This window comes from Lates calcarifer, linkage group LG5, assembly GCF_001640805.2.
Source record: "Lates calcarifer isolate ASB-BC8 linkage group LG5, TLL_Latcal_v3, whole genome shotgun sequence".
In the NCBI taxonomy this organism is placed as follows: domain Eukaryota; kingdom Metazoa; phylum Chordata; class Actinopteri; family Centropomidae; genus Lates; species Lates calcarifer.
This window is the reverse complement of record NC_066837.1, coordinates 20,116,121-20,136,554: the sequence shown is the minus strand read 5'-3', so window position 1 is coordinate 20,136,554 and position 20,434 is coordinate 20,116,121. Positions and strand designations below refer to the sequence as shown.

The window sequence follows — 20,434 nt, the reverse complement described above, 5'->3', positions numbered from 1 at the left end:
GTTTCATCCAAATGAAATAGACCTAATCACAGAAAAAAGAGAAAGATAACTAATCTCTAATTAAAAAAAATAAAAATGCCATCTAGTAGGGTAAAGTCATTGTAAAAAAAATGCCATTGTAAACTAACTGTAGACTAATATTGAGGTGACAGTGACACAAAACATGTTGGAAGACTACAAATATCTCATGACATAAAACACTGGGCAGCTAGGCAGCAGGAATCCCATCCATTTGGCCTTTAAGTAATCACAGCAGCACAAATCTTGTGGTTACAGAGTCTAGTTTCCTTTAAGACATCAAATCAAATGCATCATCAATGGCAGTGGCATTTCACTATAGCTTGTGAAAAATGTCGGTCATGATGTTTCGATGGTTTCCAAATGGTCAAAAGAATTAATACTTTCAAATGACAATTATCATCCATCAGGTTCTACAGACTGTGACACCCCCCCACCCCCCATATCACATGATTACAAGCGTATTCTGCTGTACTATACTCCACACATGGAAAGTGCTTGCTAAACCATAGCAGAAACCACAGGTATACAAAATTATTTTGATTTCTTTTTCACCTGTCACCAATTTTCTTGGATGTTCAATAATGGTACAGAAAGAAACCCATCATAATACGTGACAAGGCAACAATTTCTCCACATTAAAGATCCAGAATGAATACAGGGCCAAGATGTTTTAGAAAGCCTTCACTCTATTTTCTAAGGTTACTTTTTTAAATTGCATCATGGCCAATACTATAACCTTAGTGTGACCTAAGAAAGCTTTGTGTTTTTTTTTTTTTGTGTTCCAACCCTGAGGAAATGTTCAGAAGGCTTTTTAGAGCTGCCCAGTGGCTACTGAACTTTTGTAATGACAGGACTAAAAAAGAGACAATTTTAAATCCCAACAAGACAGGAACAAAAGTTCACAGCAAACTCGATGTTTTATCTAACTTGCTCTGAACTCTAACCATAATCTTGGTGCCTTTGTCACAAGTGCTTCTCTCTTCAACTTGGCTCACTGAAAGGCACCAATGTCACTGCTCCACTTCAAGTACACACAGTCTTTAGATCTGTACCCATCCTTTGAAAGTCAGTTAATGTGACTTGCTTTCTAACAACAACTTCTAAAATGTGTGGGTTTTTTTATTACAATTATGTCAGTTACATAAAAATCATTCATTGTCCTATAACTGAGCAGGACTGTTGTGTTTTATAGCTTTGTGAAAGCTAGGTGAAACCCACTGCACATTTATTTCTTTCAGGTCTCTGATTGTTATTGTCTACCTGTACAATTTTCAGAGTTTGTCGGAACTGCTGACAAAACTTGACAATGCTGTAATTATAGGAGATTTTGATATTCATGTGAATGACTTAGACCCACTTAACAAGGTCTCATTAATTGATACATTAGATTTTGTTCAATGTGTTCATGACCCTATCAAATGAAAGGCTTTTCATCCTCAGATTAACTATCTCTTCAGGTCCACCATCTCTGAATGACCACTCTATTATCCAGTTCCAGAGATTAGGTCTTTCTCTTGATTCTGATGACAGTTATACAGGCCGACATATTAATGCCTTCACCATCACCTCTCTCACTCTCCTTGTCCTTCAGTCTTACACACTTCCGGTTATACTGGCACATTTGACAATTTTCTAATACACCACCTCCAAATCATAGCTTCTCTTTCCAATATTTTTTTTCTGATGTCTTGATACTTACACTTCTTTTAACTAAAAGGCCTACTCTGATGAATGCCAGAGTGACAAATAATATGAATAATATGCAGTCATTCCTATATCTCTGTTTCAGTGAGGCTGCTGTTGATCACAGTCTCCTGAACTTTACTGTCATACAAGGTCCAGTGCTGTCATTGTTCCAGTTCCTCAAGACCCTGAACCTGATCTATCTTAAGGTACAGTAAGTAACCTCTTTGCATTTGTTCTCTTGTTCATAAGTCAATTATAAAACTAGACAGTTTTGTAGAATTCTCCACTGTGGTCTGGTGTACCTCATGGTAACATTCTAGGTCCTGTTCTCTTCTCCATTAGAGCATTTATGTGCACTTAAGAAACCATATTACAGTCTGCTTTTTTCCAGTAAGCTGATTTCATCAGGTAAAGGCATTCTCTGATTACCTGCGTAACCTGCATTCTCTTCATGTACACACACTACATTTACTGGATATTACCACCTGTTGAGATTATCAGCAAATATGTTCATTTTAGAATTATGTTAACAGTATGCAGTTGTACACATCAATTCAACCAGCCTTTTAAAACTAGCTTTCCTAAAAGAAAAAAACTAAACAAATCCAACAACAAAAAGCCTGAAACTATTTTCTTAGCACTGATAAAACTGAGATGACTATTATTGGACCTTGGACCATTATGGTCTATTAAAATACACCTAAGGCATATTTTAATAGACCTCATTCCTCAGAACATCAGTTGAAACGTTTGTCCTTGTTGCTTGAGTGTCATAATCAGCTCCACCATCACAACTTCTTTTTACCACCTCCACACTATAACCAGAGGCCAACTATTCTTCTCTTTCTCAATTTCTGACATTATTCCCCCCCAGATTTGGTTATTGTAATTTCCTCCTCTCAATTCTATGTCATTCATTCACCAGAAACCTGAAACTTATCAAGAACACTGCTGCTACAATCATAAGTGGAATCAGGAAATTTGAACACATCTGATCTCATAGACATAGAAAAATCTTAAAGCCATACTGTACACAGCAATTTTCTCAAATACTTATTCACTTATTCTATATTTACTTATTTCATTTATGTTCTTACCATTTTTGTAGCTTTTGAGCCCTATAAGGATATGCCATGTCATGTGAGTCATATGTCCTTTAAGTGTTGTCTTCTGTAAGACACTAAGGCACTCACTAATCCAATAAGAGCTTGGAAAAATGATTTAGTCAAGAAAACCGCATGGCTGTCAGCGAGATACACTAATGGAAACAGATAGCAATTATTTTGGTAAACACAAGGGGGTAAAATGCACATATGAATTCAAGCACAAACAAAGCATCATAACTGACTGTCTTAGAGAAATGATCTGGTTTGAAGCTTGTTTCTGAAGAAAATGTTTACTGCCAATGCATGGTGTGTGTGTGTGTGTGTGTGTGTGTGTATGTGTGTATGTGTGTGCGTGTGCATATCTTACCCACGGTTAGCTGACCGGTCAGTTGTCCCTGATCATTCCTAGCATTGACAGTCACATTTCTGTCTGACTGAAGGATTAATGGACTGTCCTAAAGAGAGACAAGGAGGGAGAAAGATGATTAAGACAACAGGAAATTGTATATTCTCACACTCTCACAGCAAATCCATGTATACCGATACACTGCCATAGTTTCCACATATGCTCCCTGCTTACTATTTTTTTCCTGTTACCCCTGCCCTAACCTCACTGAGCACCAGTCAATACTACATTAACCTGAATAACCAATACTGCCTTAGCCTGTATCAACCTTCACAGTTCACACTTGACTCCCTCTTTTCTGCCAGCCTGTCGTACTGAGCATCTAATTTGCATAATATATTCAAAACAGTATCCTGTCTGTGAGTGTGTTTGTTGTTTTCAGTTGTCTGTCAGTGCGTGGACGTCTGCAAAGAGGCAATTGTTCTCAACCTAAATGAGCTAAATGCAATGGTGACCCTGACCTCTGTTCTCATCTTTAAAGCCTGATTGAGCCACACGCTGCCCACATTAGTTTACATTCAGTGGATGAGCATTGCAATGAATGCAAACTCCATGTCTTCCATTTTCATTATGTTCCAAACTCAATCTAACATCTCATTGTGTCTCTCTCTCAACCTCTTACCCTCCCTCTTTATCTTTCTCTGTCGCCACTGTGTACATCAGTCTGCAAAATCTTCTTTTCTCACATTCTTAACCAACTTTTCCTTCGTTCTTCTTCTCGCTTTCATTATATTGCTGCACTTACATCATTTTCTTTGTTATTCCTCTTCCCTTCACTTCTCTCCCTCTCTCATGCTCTCTTTTAAATTGCTTATTTGTTTTGGCGGCGTGAAATGAATAGATCACAGGTGACCCAATTTCTCTGTTGATTTCCCCAAATTAATATCTTGCTGCATTCCGGTCTGAATTCCAAATGAGAATTGTGTTAAAATTGGAAAGTCGCTGATCTGTTGAAATAGAAAAATCCTCTTTTTTCCTTGTCTTGCTTCCTCTTCACTCTCAGTCTCACTCTCTCTCTTTTGTGCTATTTGTTATGGATGGGTATTCATTGTTTCGTGGTCTGCTTGTGCGAGTCGAGACCAAATTTCTAATATGTCACACCTGTCTGTGCTCTATTTTGGAGTGTCCAGGGACTCCTGGCACAGGTTGATCACAAACACAAAAACAAACCACTGCACAAGCATGAGGGACAAATACAAGTTATGGACACACAGAAAACACACTCACAAAAAGCATACACAAACACAATACAAGCGGTGACAAACAGGACTTGTGTTTGACTACATGTGGGTAACGTACACACCTACACACCTGCATAGAAACATTCTAGATGTGAACAAAATAATATCCAAATGAGTGCTCAGGTCCAAGTTCATACACACCACTGCGTCTGTGCACAGACACACACCACCCACTCATACAGAGTCAGGTAACAAATTTGCAAAACAACAAATGAACGCCCCACACGGTGTATTGTGCATTGCTTCCCTCATCGGTTTCTTAACGCATGTTTGCTGGATTAATTATTTTCAACGGGGCGTATGATAGGCTTCACTATATTATCTTTCCACTCTGTTTAAAGCGATGGGCGCTTTGTAAAGCATGACAGATGTAATGTGCTTTGAATCATTCCAGCTCAATGGACAGTGTGCATGAACAGGCAAGATCCCATTCACTTAGCGCAGGACTCTGTCATTTAGAGGAGGGACCATAGTTGGAAAGTCTTATTTGATTAAGCACTCATATGCAAATGCATGGAAATAAGGGCAGTAAATAATTGCTGCATATTAAACAGCTGCTAATGTCTATTTATATACCAGCTGATTGAAGCCAAACAATCTGACTGGTGGTGCTTACGTGAAATGTAGGAGCAGGTAACAATAATGACTTGTCCTTCTTGATGAGAAAATTGTTCATGCTTCAAGAGGCCATAGTAATCACAACACATTCACACCACTGGTTACCAGTTTTCACTTAAATATTTTCAGAATTAACTGTGTGTCATCACTACAAAACTATTAAAGAATGGACAGGGCTTGTGCTAGTTAACGTCCATGTTGGCACATGATACCCTGATGAAATCTCCACTATGATTGTGACAAAGTTGTATGGAGAGCTTTTGCATGCTCTGCATCAGCTGACAGGCACTGTGCACAAACGTGCTAAGTGCTATGTGACTAGTCCACACAATATAGATAGTTAGTAGTACAGAAATAAATATTTGTGAAAACTTACTTGTAAAGATACAGTAAAGCTATTATTGATAAATAATGAATATACTTTGTAAATATCCCGATAAATATTTGCCTCCTTCTTGTTGCTCAGTTCAGTTAAATTCAATGTGTTTATTTGGCTATGAGTGCCACACAAACAATATTAATAAGCTGTTCAAATAAAACTGATTAAAGTATCCCTCCATATGTTGTGTTGAGAACCTATTCAGTCAGTTTTCTGTGATATTAAAGGTTCATTTCTCTCCATGAAAGCACCTCTTTAAAACTCTGATCTTCAATGAAGTTTGCATGATGTTTGATGATAGTTTGATGTTTTCTCATTTTAATGTTAGTTTGATGTTGGTCGCACTTTTGGAGTTGAACTGAAACGGTTTTTGCACTGCAGAATGGCAGTCGTTTGATTTCTTAGATTTAAATCCATCGGGTGATGCATATATCATCTTTAACATTGTTTGATCTTAGAAATCTAATCAGAATTTGAATTGTGTGGACAGGGTTTATAGTGGGTGTCTAGTTTTATTGCTATTTACATAGAAACTGACATATACTACTGATACATGACAATATGGCCCTGACATTTTTTTTCATGCCAGTTGCAGCAGCTGCACTCTGATACCGACTGCCAACATATTTTGCTGTGGCCAATTCACAGCAGCCTCACAATAATTACAGATGAGTCCACCTCAGCCCATCCAACAGCACAGTCACACACAATAATTCTGCATAAGCATGCTGATTAAAAGAATGAGGGGGCCCTACAGCATTAAAACATAAAACACATCACACATTTCTACATCATAACCAATGTTATATGCATTATAGTTATAGAATTCAACAGTATAGATGGAGATATCCCTGAGAATATGTTCAAATATTCAAAACTAGTAGATTTTTAAATTAAGGACTGTAATTAAAGCTTAATCAAAGAATACCAATAAGCAACAGCTAATTGTATCCAAGACTATATTCAAATCATGTTTATTTTGTGGAGAAGGTTAATTTGTCAAGATATGTAATTAGATTACATTACATTTTATTAGATTGGTAGGCGAAACTGGATGTAAGTGACGGCAAGCAGTAATATGAGTTAAAGTGGGGGTGTGCTCAAGAAGAGCTGGTCTGTACAACATGAGAAGACTAAAGTCTGTATGGTTGTTCTAAGAGGCCACAATCAAAGAGAGAGTGAAAAGCAGTGAAAACAAACAGAGCTTAAGAGAGAAGTTGCTTTCCAACTTCGGCACACCTGGCCTAATCACCATACAGAGAAATTTACCTAAATTCAAATATTTAGTTATGTGAAATGCATACTCTAACAGCAGTGGCACTTATTAAAAGAAAAAGTTAAAAAGTCAAAATATGGTTTAGTGTGCACATGTATAATTTTCTCACATATACCATACATCATTTGTGATGTTAACTTTATGTTCACTGCACTTCTCTGTTTATATCCCTCTCCTGCTCTATGCATTGTCCCTCTGGCTTTTGTATTTACTATCTCCCTCATAAATCTCCCTTCATCGTGTGAAATGTGCACAGAGGCACAAATAAATACACTAAAGGCAGACACATCATGTTCTCTCTTGTGAGCTGACACAACACACACCACAGCACCATTAATTCAGTTAACAGTTTAATTTCGCTTTGATTATGGATACAGACACAGGGCTTCCAGCCTGAGGTAGCCAATGTAATTACTCAGGTAATAATAAGCTCGTGGACTGGTGGATCATCATCACACCCTCCGGCCACCAGTGCAGATGGGTCCTAATAACAGCTTTCAGCTCGGCTGTCTCACTGTCTGTCTCACTAACTGACTGACTGTTCTTCTGTCAGTCTAAACAGGTCTAGACTCAAGAGTCATGAATGATGTGATTGGTTATTTGTGTTAAGTCAACACTTTCATAACAGCTTTCAGTTCTCCTGTCTGTCTCTTATGGTCTGTCTCACTAGCTGTCTAACTTCATACAGTATATGTCTCAACAGCGGTGTACTCAGGCCTCATACAAGATACATTTGGTTGATTCATCTTTGCCATCAGCCTAATAACGGCTTTTAGCTCTCCTGACTGTATCTCTATGATTGCCTGTCTCACTGGCTGACTGAATCTCTCTCTCTCTCTAAAAGGGCATGGGCATGCGCTTAACAAGAAATACTGTACTTTTAGCTGTCAATCTAATAAAAAGCTTTCAGCTCTCCAGTTCCTGGTCTGTCTCAATCTATTCCTGTCTCTCTTACTTTCCAAAAACCCACCATTTTTTCAGCCAATAAACCTGTCTGTCTGCAAACTACGTTTGAGATTAGATTAAACTGAATTCTGCAGTTATGTCAGTATTTGTAATTATGGTTGGGTGTGGCCATAAGCACAAATAATATACAGTATATTGTAGGTTTTAAAGATTATGTAACGGACACAATTTTTCAAACCTTCTCCCAGGAACCTGAACACACCACCAAATAGATAGAATATTCTCTGCAATTAATTATCCAGTTCAATGAGTTTGCAATTACTGCTTTTTTTTTTCTTTTTTTTCTACAGCAAACTTGTTTGTCTTTACACATCAAGTGGCTACAGAACTTGGGAATTCACATTTTTCAGACCAATGTAACTCTAATATTCACTCCATTTTTTTTTCTGTGTTTTTGGTTTCCACCAACTCCTGAACTGATTTTATGCAATGCAAACATGAAGAGGAACAATGGTGTTCCTTGACAGGAGGGAAATCTAGCTTTATAGTTTAAGTACTGCAGTCTTTGAAACATGTAAAGACTTGAAAAAAGAACATCAATGTGGTGATTGGACAAAGAGACTCTTAAGATATTTACTAGACACTCCTTGAGAGATGATCCCAATCTTACCTTAACAGCTACCTACCTATCCATAAATGCTGATTCATGTGTATTTCTGTGTTAATCTGGGAAGAGTCCCACTGTTATAGATAATTACCTGGTGGTAAGAAGGTAGCAATGGCAAGACAGATTGGGGAAGCTGAAACAGAACTTTGTTTAAATTCATGGGTAAAGACAAGTAAACAGTATATAGTCTAAGCTAAAACAGAATACCAATCAAACAGTGTGTGATAAAGTGCCTGTGGTGGCCTTCCATTCCTCTTTCAATTTTAATTCGGCTAATTAGCAAGGACTATTAAATAAGTGATGTGTTTGTTGGTGTGCAGTGCTAATTTGTTGTTTTTAGTCCCCGCGGCCATATAACAACAGAAAATAAACCAGTGCTGCTCATGAGTTTACTCTCAGGGTACTTGGATTCAATATGTTCAAGTGTCTTCATGTGCATTCAGGGGCCTTATCATCTATTTAACATGTCATCAATGTCCTGCACAAGCCTTGTGTCAACAGTTTTGAGATTAGTTTAATCCATTTAAAACTTAAAGTGACAGCTGAGATGAGACTGAGCCAGTCAAGTTGTGTCGGATCTCTGTGTGTGAGTGTATCTGTGTGTATGTGGTACAAGGCCCAAGCATAAGATTGGAGGTCAGGTCCCTCTGTAAATTACTGAAATTATTTTAGACCTTTGTGTCAGAAACATTAAACACCAATCATGCTGCTGCTTTATGAATATCAAGTCTATGTATGGTTTCTTTTTAAAATAATTTGAAATTGAAGTCCATGGAGCTAGCAATTTAAATTATGCAATGAATACCATCATTTGAAAGCCAGTGTTATAGGAAAAAATTATTTTCCATAATCAAATTGTCTAATATCTCCAATGAGTTACAGTGAACACTTTCTCTAAAACTGAATTAATTAATGTATCTGAGCAACTACAATTGTTCTAACTGGCTGCTGCTGGAAAACATGGTAAAGTCCTATAACCTTGGTACGGGGGGTGGCTTGCCCTTCCTGGCTAGCTGACCTCAAAGTTGATGGAGCCTTGGCATGCAGATTACTGGCATATAACATATGAACTGAGATTGCTAATTCTGGGGCCCTGGTACCTCCAGGGTCCTCCAAGGACTGCAGTGTTCGCGAGGGTGGCAGTACTGCCAAATTTCATGCACCTGTTGCATGAAAATCTTTTTTCTGCTTGAGGAAGGCAGTGTTGGATTCTCATCATCCTTGGTAAACTAGACTTAATTAGGGCCCGAGCAACGAGTTGCGTGGGCCCAACGGGGCCATGCAACGAGTTGCAAGGACCCTCTTGTTTTCGGTCTGTTTATTATTATTATTATTATTATTATTATTTTTTTTTTTTTTTTTCTTCTTTTTCCGCCTCTTAGATCGGCTTTTTGAGGGCCTTAACATGCGTGAAAACTTACCAAAATTTGCAGACGCGTCAGGCACGGCGAAAAATTTAATAATTTAGGGGTCTTGAGCATGGGCGTGGTAAAATGCCCTCGGTAGCGCCACCTACATTTTTAAACGGAACAGCCCCTCAAGCCCGTTGCGCCTAAAAATCTGAAAATCTGCACACATATGTAACATCCCATGACGCACCAAAAAGTCTCTTGGAGCCATATTCTAAACCCAACAGAAAGTATTTTTATTTTGACCGGAAGGTGAAAAAATTGTGTGTTTTTGGCCATTTCCAGGGGTCGCTTGAACGCGAACTAGTCCTAGACGCATTATCCCATTGACTTCAAAACTTAATAGTATGTTCTTAAGACATAGACGATGTTAAATTGCGGCAGATTTTGAGTTTTTGTTGAAGGGCGTGGAAGTTATGGCCCCTCAAAGTTCGATTACTCGCCACGAAACAGGAAGTTGCTTTATTTTTGCTATATTTCGGCCATACTTTGTCCAAACTGCATCAAACTTTACAGGATTGTTAATGGTACCTATCTGCACACATCCATATGTCAATATTCATACAATTGTTGTAGCGCCACCTATTTATAGCAGGAAATGACATATTTTATAGTGTGATGTCCAGTTTCTAGACGGGTGACCAGATTCACTTCAAATGTTGTCAGCCCCTCCTTGACAATTTTTGGAAGAAGTCCTCCGAAAATTGTGAGTTTGGGTCGAAGCGTGTGCCGGTTCTGGCCCGTCAAAGTTCGGAAACCCAACTTCCTGTTTGAAACCTCAGATTTTGGGGTAACTTCCTGTTGCGACTCTCTACTTTATCCTACAGATGGAGCCATTGTATTACTCTTTGATGGGTTTTTGGAAGGGGGTCTCTGTGTGTGTGTGTCTGTGTGTGTGTGTTTGAGGGGGGAGGGGAAGAGGAGTTGATTGAGTCTGTGAGAAGCTGCCACAGGGAGGTTACAGTCAGGAGAGCCAAGAGCTGTCACAGATGATGAGCTCTGAAAAATATTATCACAGAAAATAATTAGCATAAAAGCTTTTATTTTAAATTTGTTGCAACAAATTCAGGTTTCTTACAGCATTTTCCTTATTGAAAACTAAATTCTACCTGAAATGTATCAATAAAAATCTTCTTTTGCAGTTAATGTCACCAGTTTATAGTTTAGTTTTAATAGCATTCCCTGTCACTGATGTGCCTTTAATTATCGGTTCTATCAGGGATCATTTATGTGTTTATCTTACGGGGGTGAGCCACCTCACAGGTTGGTTATATTACCTGTTGACCTCAGCTCAGTGAGCTAAGACAATGTTTAATGCAGTGTTTTTTCTGATATGAAAATGGATATTATTCAGCACATCTAACCTCAGCAGGCCCCTCTTCAGAAACTCATATCTGCAGATGTCAAAGCTGGCTCAAACGTTGTCCACAGTCTCATGACATGTTTAACACGAAGCACAGCACGCTGGTTAAGCTCATGGCAAACTGTTACTAACAGCTAAAATGAAAGCTTGTCTGTATGTAGTCTAACTGGTTAGTTTGTCACTAATCTCCAAATTTTGCAAATTGCTATAAACTTCACTCTCTTAAACCAGTAACAGTCTGAGCTGGACTGATAGGGGTCTGTATGGATAAAGATAAAATCCTAATGATACCCATCCCTACAGCTGGTTAGTGGCTTCGCCCTGACTTTAGGCAGATGAGATATTCACTGTTCAAATAACTTCATTATAACCCTTGTTTAAGCATAAATGATTTATATATGCACCCAATAACAGAACTTGCAAAAAAATGCTTTTGCTCAAAGCTCAAAGCTTGTAAACTCAAGTTAAAACTGAGTTTTATCTCCTTTTGGGAGGGGGTATCTGTGTGTGTGTGTGTGTTTGTGTTTGTGTTTGTGTTTGAGGGGGGAGGGGAAGAGGAGTTGATTGAGTCTGTGAGAAGCTGCCACAGAGAGGTTACAGTCAGGAGAGCCAAGAGCTGTCACAGATGATGAGCTCTGAAAAATATTATCACAGAAAATAATTAGCATAAAAGCTTTTATTTTAAATTTTTACATCTCGGAAGTGTGAACTGTTACGCCAGCGTGTGCCCTGCGACCTGCGTTGACCCCGCGGTTGCCGGGGTCCCGCGGTCGCCGCTCCCCCGACGGGCGCCGGGTGCGAGGGCCCGTTCAACGCTGCTCGCAGCTTTAATTTCACCTTGAATCTGGCAACTGTGACATGATGGTGGGTAACTGAGAATCACAAAATCTTAGGAGGAGCGCTGCAGAAAGACTTTCTGAACTGTCAAGTTGGATGTATAATTAACTACTTCAGTGGCTGCTGTGCAGTTAAGGAAATTAAGGTCAGGAGGTTTCTCATGGGTGGACCTCAAAGCACTGCTGATGCTGCTGCTCAGTTTTGCATTGGGATAACAATACTGTACTGTATAGGGATCTCCACCTGCTGCTTTAACACAGGTTTCAATTGGATGAATTTTTTTAAAAATTATATTCATTTCATTTTTGACAACATTGTGTATTCACTGATGTATACATATAACTTGTTTTATCTGTCAAAATGTTCAACACCCAAATACAGTCAGTTTACTATCATACATCACAAAAAACATCAAATCCTTGAATTTGAAAAACTAAAACCAGGTCATTTTTGCTTGGGAAATGACTGAAATAATTATTATCAGTTACAAAATTATCAAAGTAGTTGCCAATTGAACAACTGACATCTTAATTAACTAATTAACAGTTGTTTTGATCACATTAATTTTCCTGTAACACTGTTGTCACACTTACACATGACAGTTTCAGGAAACTAAACACCCATGTCTACCACCAACAGCGACCCACATTTAAAAAAATGCAACACAACAATGTATTACATGTGGTGTGTCTAGTGCCTTAAAAAAACAACAATAACCAAAAAAAACAGAGGAATTCAGCATTCTCTTTTTTTGTCAAAAAACATGTCAGCAAGGAGCTAATAGTGTTCATTGTGAATCTATCTTTTGCATAAAGGCAGTGTGCATTTTTGCTCACATAGGCTTCTGCTTTTTTTATTTACATACACAGCTTAGTAAGAAGAACAGGTGTGTGCTATTTGCAAGTCTCCAGACGCCACCATAAAACAACTGAAACCATTAATCCAGCTCTCCTGCTAGATGAAAAATAATGTGTCTTTTCACACCTTCCAGGCAATCTCCTCATGATTCATCTACACATTCAAGCTAATCCAATAGTATTTACAATAAAAGGAAATAAATATCCCGATTCTGCAGATAAACTACTTAAATGAACTGTGCAATGTCAAGATTTTTAGGGGATCAATAATATAAATTACTCCTTTTGCTTTTATTCCTGAAAAGTTTACTGGGTGAACTAATAGCGTTTTCTGGGGTCACAGGCTCCAGTGTGCCTCCAAGTCCCACTGCTCTCTCTGCCAGACTGATACCTAAAAAATGGATTGTTCTTTACCAGAGAGGGAAAAAGGTTGAAAACAGATACAGAGAAATGGAAAGGGTGAGAGAGACAGAGGGGTACAGTGGGGTGCTGGGCTTGGGGTAAAACAAGGTTGATGAAAGGGAAGAATGTGGGTAAAGGGGCACAGAAAGCAAGAGTTGGGGGTGGGAAGGAGAAAATGGGTAAACAGAGACCTCCCGGCTTCAGGCTTGCGGAGCGATAAATCTTGAAACGAGGAGGGAGAAAAAGAAGCGGGAGAGCAAGATAGAGATGGAAGGCAGAGGAGGGTAAACTGCAGAGCATTTGTTTTAGAGATAGACACACTAAATAGATCCATACACAGAAGCCGCAAACGTCAGCCCTCTGCTTTCTGCCTCTCCACGATAATGTATGGTGCTTAAGGGACCAGTCAACAAAGTCACACAGCTCCAAAAAATATATGCTAGGTGTAGAAGATGACTTAGCTTAGATGAGCCACTTTTGTGATATTGCAAATTGGGGTTATTTATTTCAAATTCAGGATATTTTGGAAAGATATGCAGAACATATTTATACATTTTGTCATGTGCATCAGCTATCTTTGCTAAATGTTTGATTTGTGCATGTTTTCCTGATACAGGGGATGGTCGCTCTCACCAGTGATTCAACTTGCATTTTCTTCCCCAACATCTGAATGATTTCTGAATGAATATAAATATAAGTATATTAATAAGATTCCTGAAATGCATCTAATCTGTAGTGAAATGAGCATTTTGCTGTAGCCCCTGGTGAAAAGAGTTTTTACCCATGTATTTCATATTCCTAAGGGGGAAAAAAAATACTATCCTGCAAGTGAGGGTTTACAAATGATACCTTCCAACCTGAGGGCTTAGAGATAAAATACATCTGAGGGAGTTTTACATAACATTTGAGATTAAAGCTCCAGAATACATTTTCATATAATGGTTTTAAGCCCACAATCCGAGGATACTGTTAGTCCTGTTGTGGCATTAGTCAAATATTTTTGCGAGAGTTTCTGCTGTGGCTGAACAAAACCTGTCAGGGCATGATAAGAGAAAAAATAGTAGACAAAAAATAAATAAGAATACAAAAATAAATAAGTCACAACTGTGTGCATGCTGGCAATACTGCATACAACTGTCTTTGACTCCAACCAGGTAGTCATTGCTCATTTTTCTTTTCTTTACTGCAGTCTCTGACTTACTTATTAATGTATGTTGAACTGGTATTGTTTGATGTTGTGCTATCCACATACAGACAGAAAGACAGCTGCAGTGTTTGTTGGGATGATGTTTTAAGCAAAACACAAGCTCTTGTCCTAAACTTGGACAATATTATTTATCTTTTTTATTCTTGTGAAAACATTTTCTCCTCATTAAAACCCATGCAGGTGCAGTAGTATAGCCTTAACAAGTTTCAAGTCCATCACAGGTTGAAGCACAACACACTCACATTCACACTTATGGATAGTTTTTTTTTAATGGGCAGTTCTGCACTCAGAAAAACCACACTGACAAGCACGTTTAAACCACCATCTCCAAACATAACATAAACTAGAAATGCCTCAGCCAACCATCAGTTGCAGTTAATTAGTGTGTGATTTTTTAAAATTATGGTCAAAAATGTGTTTTTGACTTTTGAGTTCAACTGTAATTCCAAGTGAACATTTGTGTGAAATTTAAAGAACACCTTGTGAGATCAATGACCTTAAATTTTGATCTTTTCCCAACAAATTCTAACCACTTCTTCCTTGAGTGCTAGTGAATGTTTGTGCCAAATGTAATGGTATTCCCTCCAGGCATTCCAGATAAATAGCACTCATAAGAGGTCACCATGTCTTTGCCCTTTGACCTCTGACATGCAAAATCTTATCAGTTCATTGTCCAAGTGAAAGCAAAATTTGAAGAAATTCCCTCCCACATTCCACAGGCCAAAAATGTGTTTTGTGAGGGTGACCTTGACCCTTGACCACCAAAATCCAATCAGTTTATCCTTGAGTCTAACATGTATCAAATTTCAAGATGTTCCTCCACAGATGTTCCTCCACAGCTGTGAATCACACTCATGAAAATGGTACGGATGTACAGATGAACAGAGAACAAGAAAATATTGAAGCTGCAAGCATGAATGAATGGGCCCTAGCATGGGATGTAATTTCCCAATGGGGTTATAACTATACCTGAATATTGGCATGTAGATGTGTTCAGGCCATGACACTTATCAGATATTTTAAATTTGAGGCAGATTGGACAGTGCATATGGGAGTTACAACAACTTCCTGTTTAATAGCGAAGCATCGGAATTCCCCATGACGACACAGCAAGGGCATCCCATGAAGACTCACGGTCTTCACAATTCAGCACCTTTATTATCTTAATGCTTGTCTGACCACATTTGAGGTCAATCAGATCAACATAGATAAAACACATAATTTCCTGTTGCCAATAGGTGGCGCTATGACTATACCTGAATATTGGAATGTAGATGTGTTCAGGACAGGTTTGTTGTCAAACCTGTGAAATCTGGGGCAGATCAGACAATGTATGCATGAGTTACATCAAGTTCCTTGTTAATGGCGAAACGTCGAAATTTGCCACAGCGCCACAGAAATACCCTTCAACAGAACATCAAAATTTTCACAATAAGGCATCATGAAGTGGATCACATCAACGTGCTGGTAACAGAACATCAAAGTCCAAAATATGTAATTTCCTGTGGTGTGGCCAATAGGTGGTACTATAACATATTCTGAATATTCACATGTGGGTGTGTTCATATTGGGACCCTTAACATCACTGTGAAATTTAGGGCTAATTGTTTTCAGTATGTCCAGGGGGGCACTATGGAGCCATTTTACAGTGCCAATGAACAAGACCCCTGTCAGATGTCAATTTTTGCCACGTCTGATGCATGTGCAAAGTTTTGTGAGTTTTTGAGCACGTTTAGGCCCTCAAAAATGCGATTTTAGCGTCACAGGAATAAGAATAATTCCTATGATTACAATAGGGCCTTTGCACGCTAGTGCTCGGGCCCTAATAATGCCTCTGGCCACAGCTCTAACTCTGTGGAGGCATAAACACGTAGCCAGTCATCATCCTTTTTTCAGTCAAAGCAGGTCAGTGTCCATGCTTGTCTTAAGGGACTTTGCTCATCATAAACACCTGGTTTTGTGTGCATACATTGCCAAAGCATATTTTAGTGTTTATTAACCACTGTATGCACACACACAGGGAACCCAGCGATGAAAAGTGATAGCACATGTATGTGACTCACTGCGCACAGTATAAATGCACTCCATGAACATCATGTTGCTATGTCTGCTGTAGCTGTCTTAAACCTGCCTGGAGGCAAAGTGAAATCAATTGTTGTTATGGCAATGAAGCAACGAGGTGTTGAGTCGTGATCCTGCACTGTGGGACTATTGTGAGAACCAGCAGAAATAATCCGTCATATGAAAGATACATGTAGGCATGTGCGCTAACACACAACGTACTACACACACACACACACACACACACACACACACACACCAGTCTGCAGAACACATGTACTCACACTCAAGGTCATTATACTTATACAGTGTTATCAAGTATTCAGTGTGTGTTCAAACATTAACAAGCTTGAACATCTAGATGCAGCGTGGAAGAGTGTCTACAGCTGCATCATGGTCATATTTGTCTCTAAGGAAGCAAATTTTCCCTCAAGTTCTGTGTCCTGTGGCATGGTTGAGTAGTGGGGAAGAGAGAAGATAAGTGGAGAGGATGGAGGAGTAGAGGAGAGCAGAGCAGATAAAGTTGCAAAGCTCCATTTGCCATGAAATATTCCCCTGTGGTACAAATACTTGAGGTGAAAGAGGAATAAGTTAACTCTGGAGAAGTATGTATGTATGAGAGAGCGTGTGTGTGTGTGTGTGTGTGTGTGTGTGTGAGGAGACTGTATGTAGCATATGTGAGCATTACAAATGTGACAATGTTTAACCTTGTTCACCTGTTTATGTCTAAATGTATGTGCTTGTGCATGTGTGCGCGCGCGTGTGTGTGTGTGTATTTATGCTTGCCCACGCAGACATGTCTAGCTGCTAATAGATTATTGATCAGAGTCAGTTTCTGAGACCTGTAGTGGCTGAAACACACACATACACACACAAACACTGACTTGCAGTCTCCTGTATACTTTTACTGAAAACAACTTAAGGCAACTATTTCCAAAATTTGTTTTTCTTTGTTTCTTACTTGCTCAGTCATGACTCAAACGTGACTGGTGCTCTGTCGTTTCCATTGGCACACTGGCTGTGAGGCAGGTACCGGAGACTCATGGATTCCAAGCAGCAATGTTATGATATGTATTTCAAAATTCATTTAACATCTGATACTATTCCTTTATATATATTTTATTGCTCTGGTACCCCTCTTTCTTCTTGTAGTTCCCTTGCTTTTTCTGTTCCATCCAATTCCCCAGAGGATCATAACAGATCCTTTTTCATTTGTACTGAACCCATGGGTCTTCATGTGTGTATGTGTGTGTTTCAAGCCCCCCCCCCTTTAATGGCTATACAGGCTCTTCGCTTTAACCCTGTCACCTCTACAGAGTCAGGACAATCCATTCTATCAAAGCAAGAAAGATAAGATAGCTATCATAGCTAGCAGAAATACATAACACGTTACAAATTATTGGTTTATTACTAGCTTTAAGGCTGCTTAATTCAAAACTAATCTTGATCCAACTTATCATTGCTAGGGAAAACACAGCACAAGAATGTACTGGCTTATTCTTTGACTTGAGGTTATCGATTTAAAACCTGATCCACATCACAGACAGCACAGTCATAGTTAAAACAATGAAACAAAAACAGGAGAAGAAAATAGTTCAAGAACTGACAAGGATATGGCTTTCAACAAAGACAGTTTTTGTTTTACCAGCTATTATAGAGAACAGAGTATGACATGGTGAGCACCCAAACACATCAACATGTTGTTTTCCTGAGTGACCAGTCAATTAAATATATATCTCTCTCTCCTCTCAACACTTACTTATGTGTCTTTTATCCAGCTCAGCCTCAGCAGCTTGTTATCCCACAGTCATAGCCATTAAATAATGTAGGCTCTCTGGCCCCAGAGGAGCAGTGTTAGAAGGGATGTGGCTGCTTCAAACTGAATACTCTGATTCACTGGGGGCTTGAGACTGGTGGGAGTTTGTTCATGTTCATATTTTCTATAAAGACCCAATTCTGTTAAATAGCACAGGGGGAAAATGCTGTGCAATTCTTCTGTCTGCATAGAAACTCTTTGAAGAAGGAATTTGGTAGAATTTATGAGATTTTTCAGAACTTTTTCAGATGGGCTAAAAGTTTCAGAGTGTTTGTCTTACTGGATTCTTGAGGATTTATGCTAGGCCAAAACCCAATCAAGTGTGACAATTAGCTCTTTTGGGGTGAAATGATAAATCACTAAGCTCGTTTATCTGTAAAAATTCTGTGCAGTTTTATCAGTCTTTGCATGAAAATAATCAACAGAGAAAAGATAATGAATGCTTTTTTGTTGTTGTTGTTGTTGTTTTATAAACCTTGTCTCTAACATTCTTTAGCAAGGCAACCTTTGAGTTTGCATTTGGTTTCCTAACTGAAGCCTTAATCAAAGCTCCTCTGGGCTTTTTGGCTCATTTTCTAGCAGTTCAGTATGTCTTGTGGTTTGTTAGTGTCTCATTGCTGTGACAGGGATTTCCTGATGTTGGCCTCTCTGCAGAGCTCTCAGCCATGTGATGAAATCCCCAGTCGAGTAGCTGCCTCCATAATTACTGGGAATGGTTTACAAGGGCGGGACATGAGAGAGATGAAGTGGATTCTCTTGATGGTGAAACATTGCATAAAATGGAACATGGGAATGGTTTACAAAGATGAGAGGAGAGTGTGAGGGGGACAAGTGGGAATTGATGTGAGGGATAAGACATGATGGAGATAAAAAAGGACAGAGAATGGTTTCAATCCATGGAGCTAAATGAACATGTTGGAGCTGACTCATTTTCTAAAATATATGGTGAACATGAAGTCATTATTTTCCAGTATGAGAAGGTTGGCCACAGCTGGATTTCTATCTGACGTCACACACCAGCAGCCAAGAGATGAGAGAGAACTTAGATATCATCTGTCCATCATGATTGGTTTGAGCAGCAAGATGTGAAAGCCATTATAGACTAGGTGCTGAGTCTCCACACACACACATAACAAAAGGCAACTGAAGTGAATTTGCAAGATTTCCACTCTTAATGTAAAAGATGGAACCTAATGGGAACAGTTTGCAAGGAAGGGGCTACAGCCAAGGAGCCAAATTTTACATGATTTAAATGGTAGATGAAACATAGAGGACAATAATGGTTTCCAGGAATGGAACAAGAGAAAGTGGACTGGGGATTAATGTAAAGGATAGGACAAGAGAGACCCAAGAGTAGGCATGAACTGGTTCTCAACCATGGGGAAGAGTACATCTTAGAAACTGTTTTCCCATGAAAAGAACTGATGGAACAGCAGACAGAAACCAAGAGCTGCATAAGATGAGCCAATTACTTATTGTTCTCCATTTTCTGCAAATGACAAACCGAAGGAGTTTACACACATGTGACCTTAAAGAGGATTAGAAAAAATATATAAATGTAAATAACAAATTGCATAGACATATGAGTGAATAATCCATCAAGTTGTTTATTTACTCAAATGTCACATATGCTACTAGGAGTAAGGAGTGTGCACATCTACTGATTCACAATCACTATGCATTTAAGCACTTACCAGTACATAGCTGGTTCTATCTATTGTGCTGCCTTCAAGTAGCCAACAACTCCCGAGATATGAAAGTAATGTAAGCACTTAAGACTGTAGCATAGATTTCCTCAAAGGTACAGTAGGTGCTGAAGGAACTAATATGCTAGTTCTACAGGAAGTAAACAGTGACCAAGGATGGGACAAGAAAAGGCATGTGGACGCAAGAAGGATGAAGTACAAAATCACACTTTCATCTTTCTCTTCTGTCATTTTCTTTTACTTTTTCTTTGAACTCTCTTTCAACTGTCTTCTCTTCAATTAATTTTCAAGTCTCAGTTGTTCAGGCAACTGAAGACCCCCTGCTTATTTACATTCTTGTTATATCTCACTTTGATCTCCATCCAGTGCTTACTGCTTAATCTTAGTTCCCTCTGCTGTGTTCCTTACTTTCTTGTCCTTTACCTATACATATCTGTGCTCCCTCTTAAAGATACACACAGGGGTATGCT

The 20,434-nt window shown here is 38.9% G+C and overlaps 1 protein-coding gene across 1 annotated transcript in view; it reads right to left on the bottom strand.

The window, feature by feature from the left end:
• Positions 1–20,434, bottom strand: part of LOC108875774 (zeta-sarcoglycan-like) — a 303,691-nt gene that overhangs the window by 63,735 nt on the left and 219,522 nt on the right. The window contains 1 exon segment of the mRNA XM_051070717.1: positions 3,181–3,268. Coding sequence (XP_050926674.1) covers positions 3,181–3,268 — 88 coding nt within the window.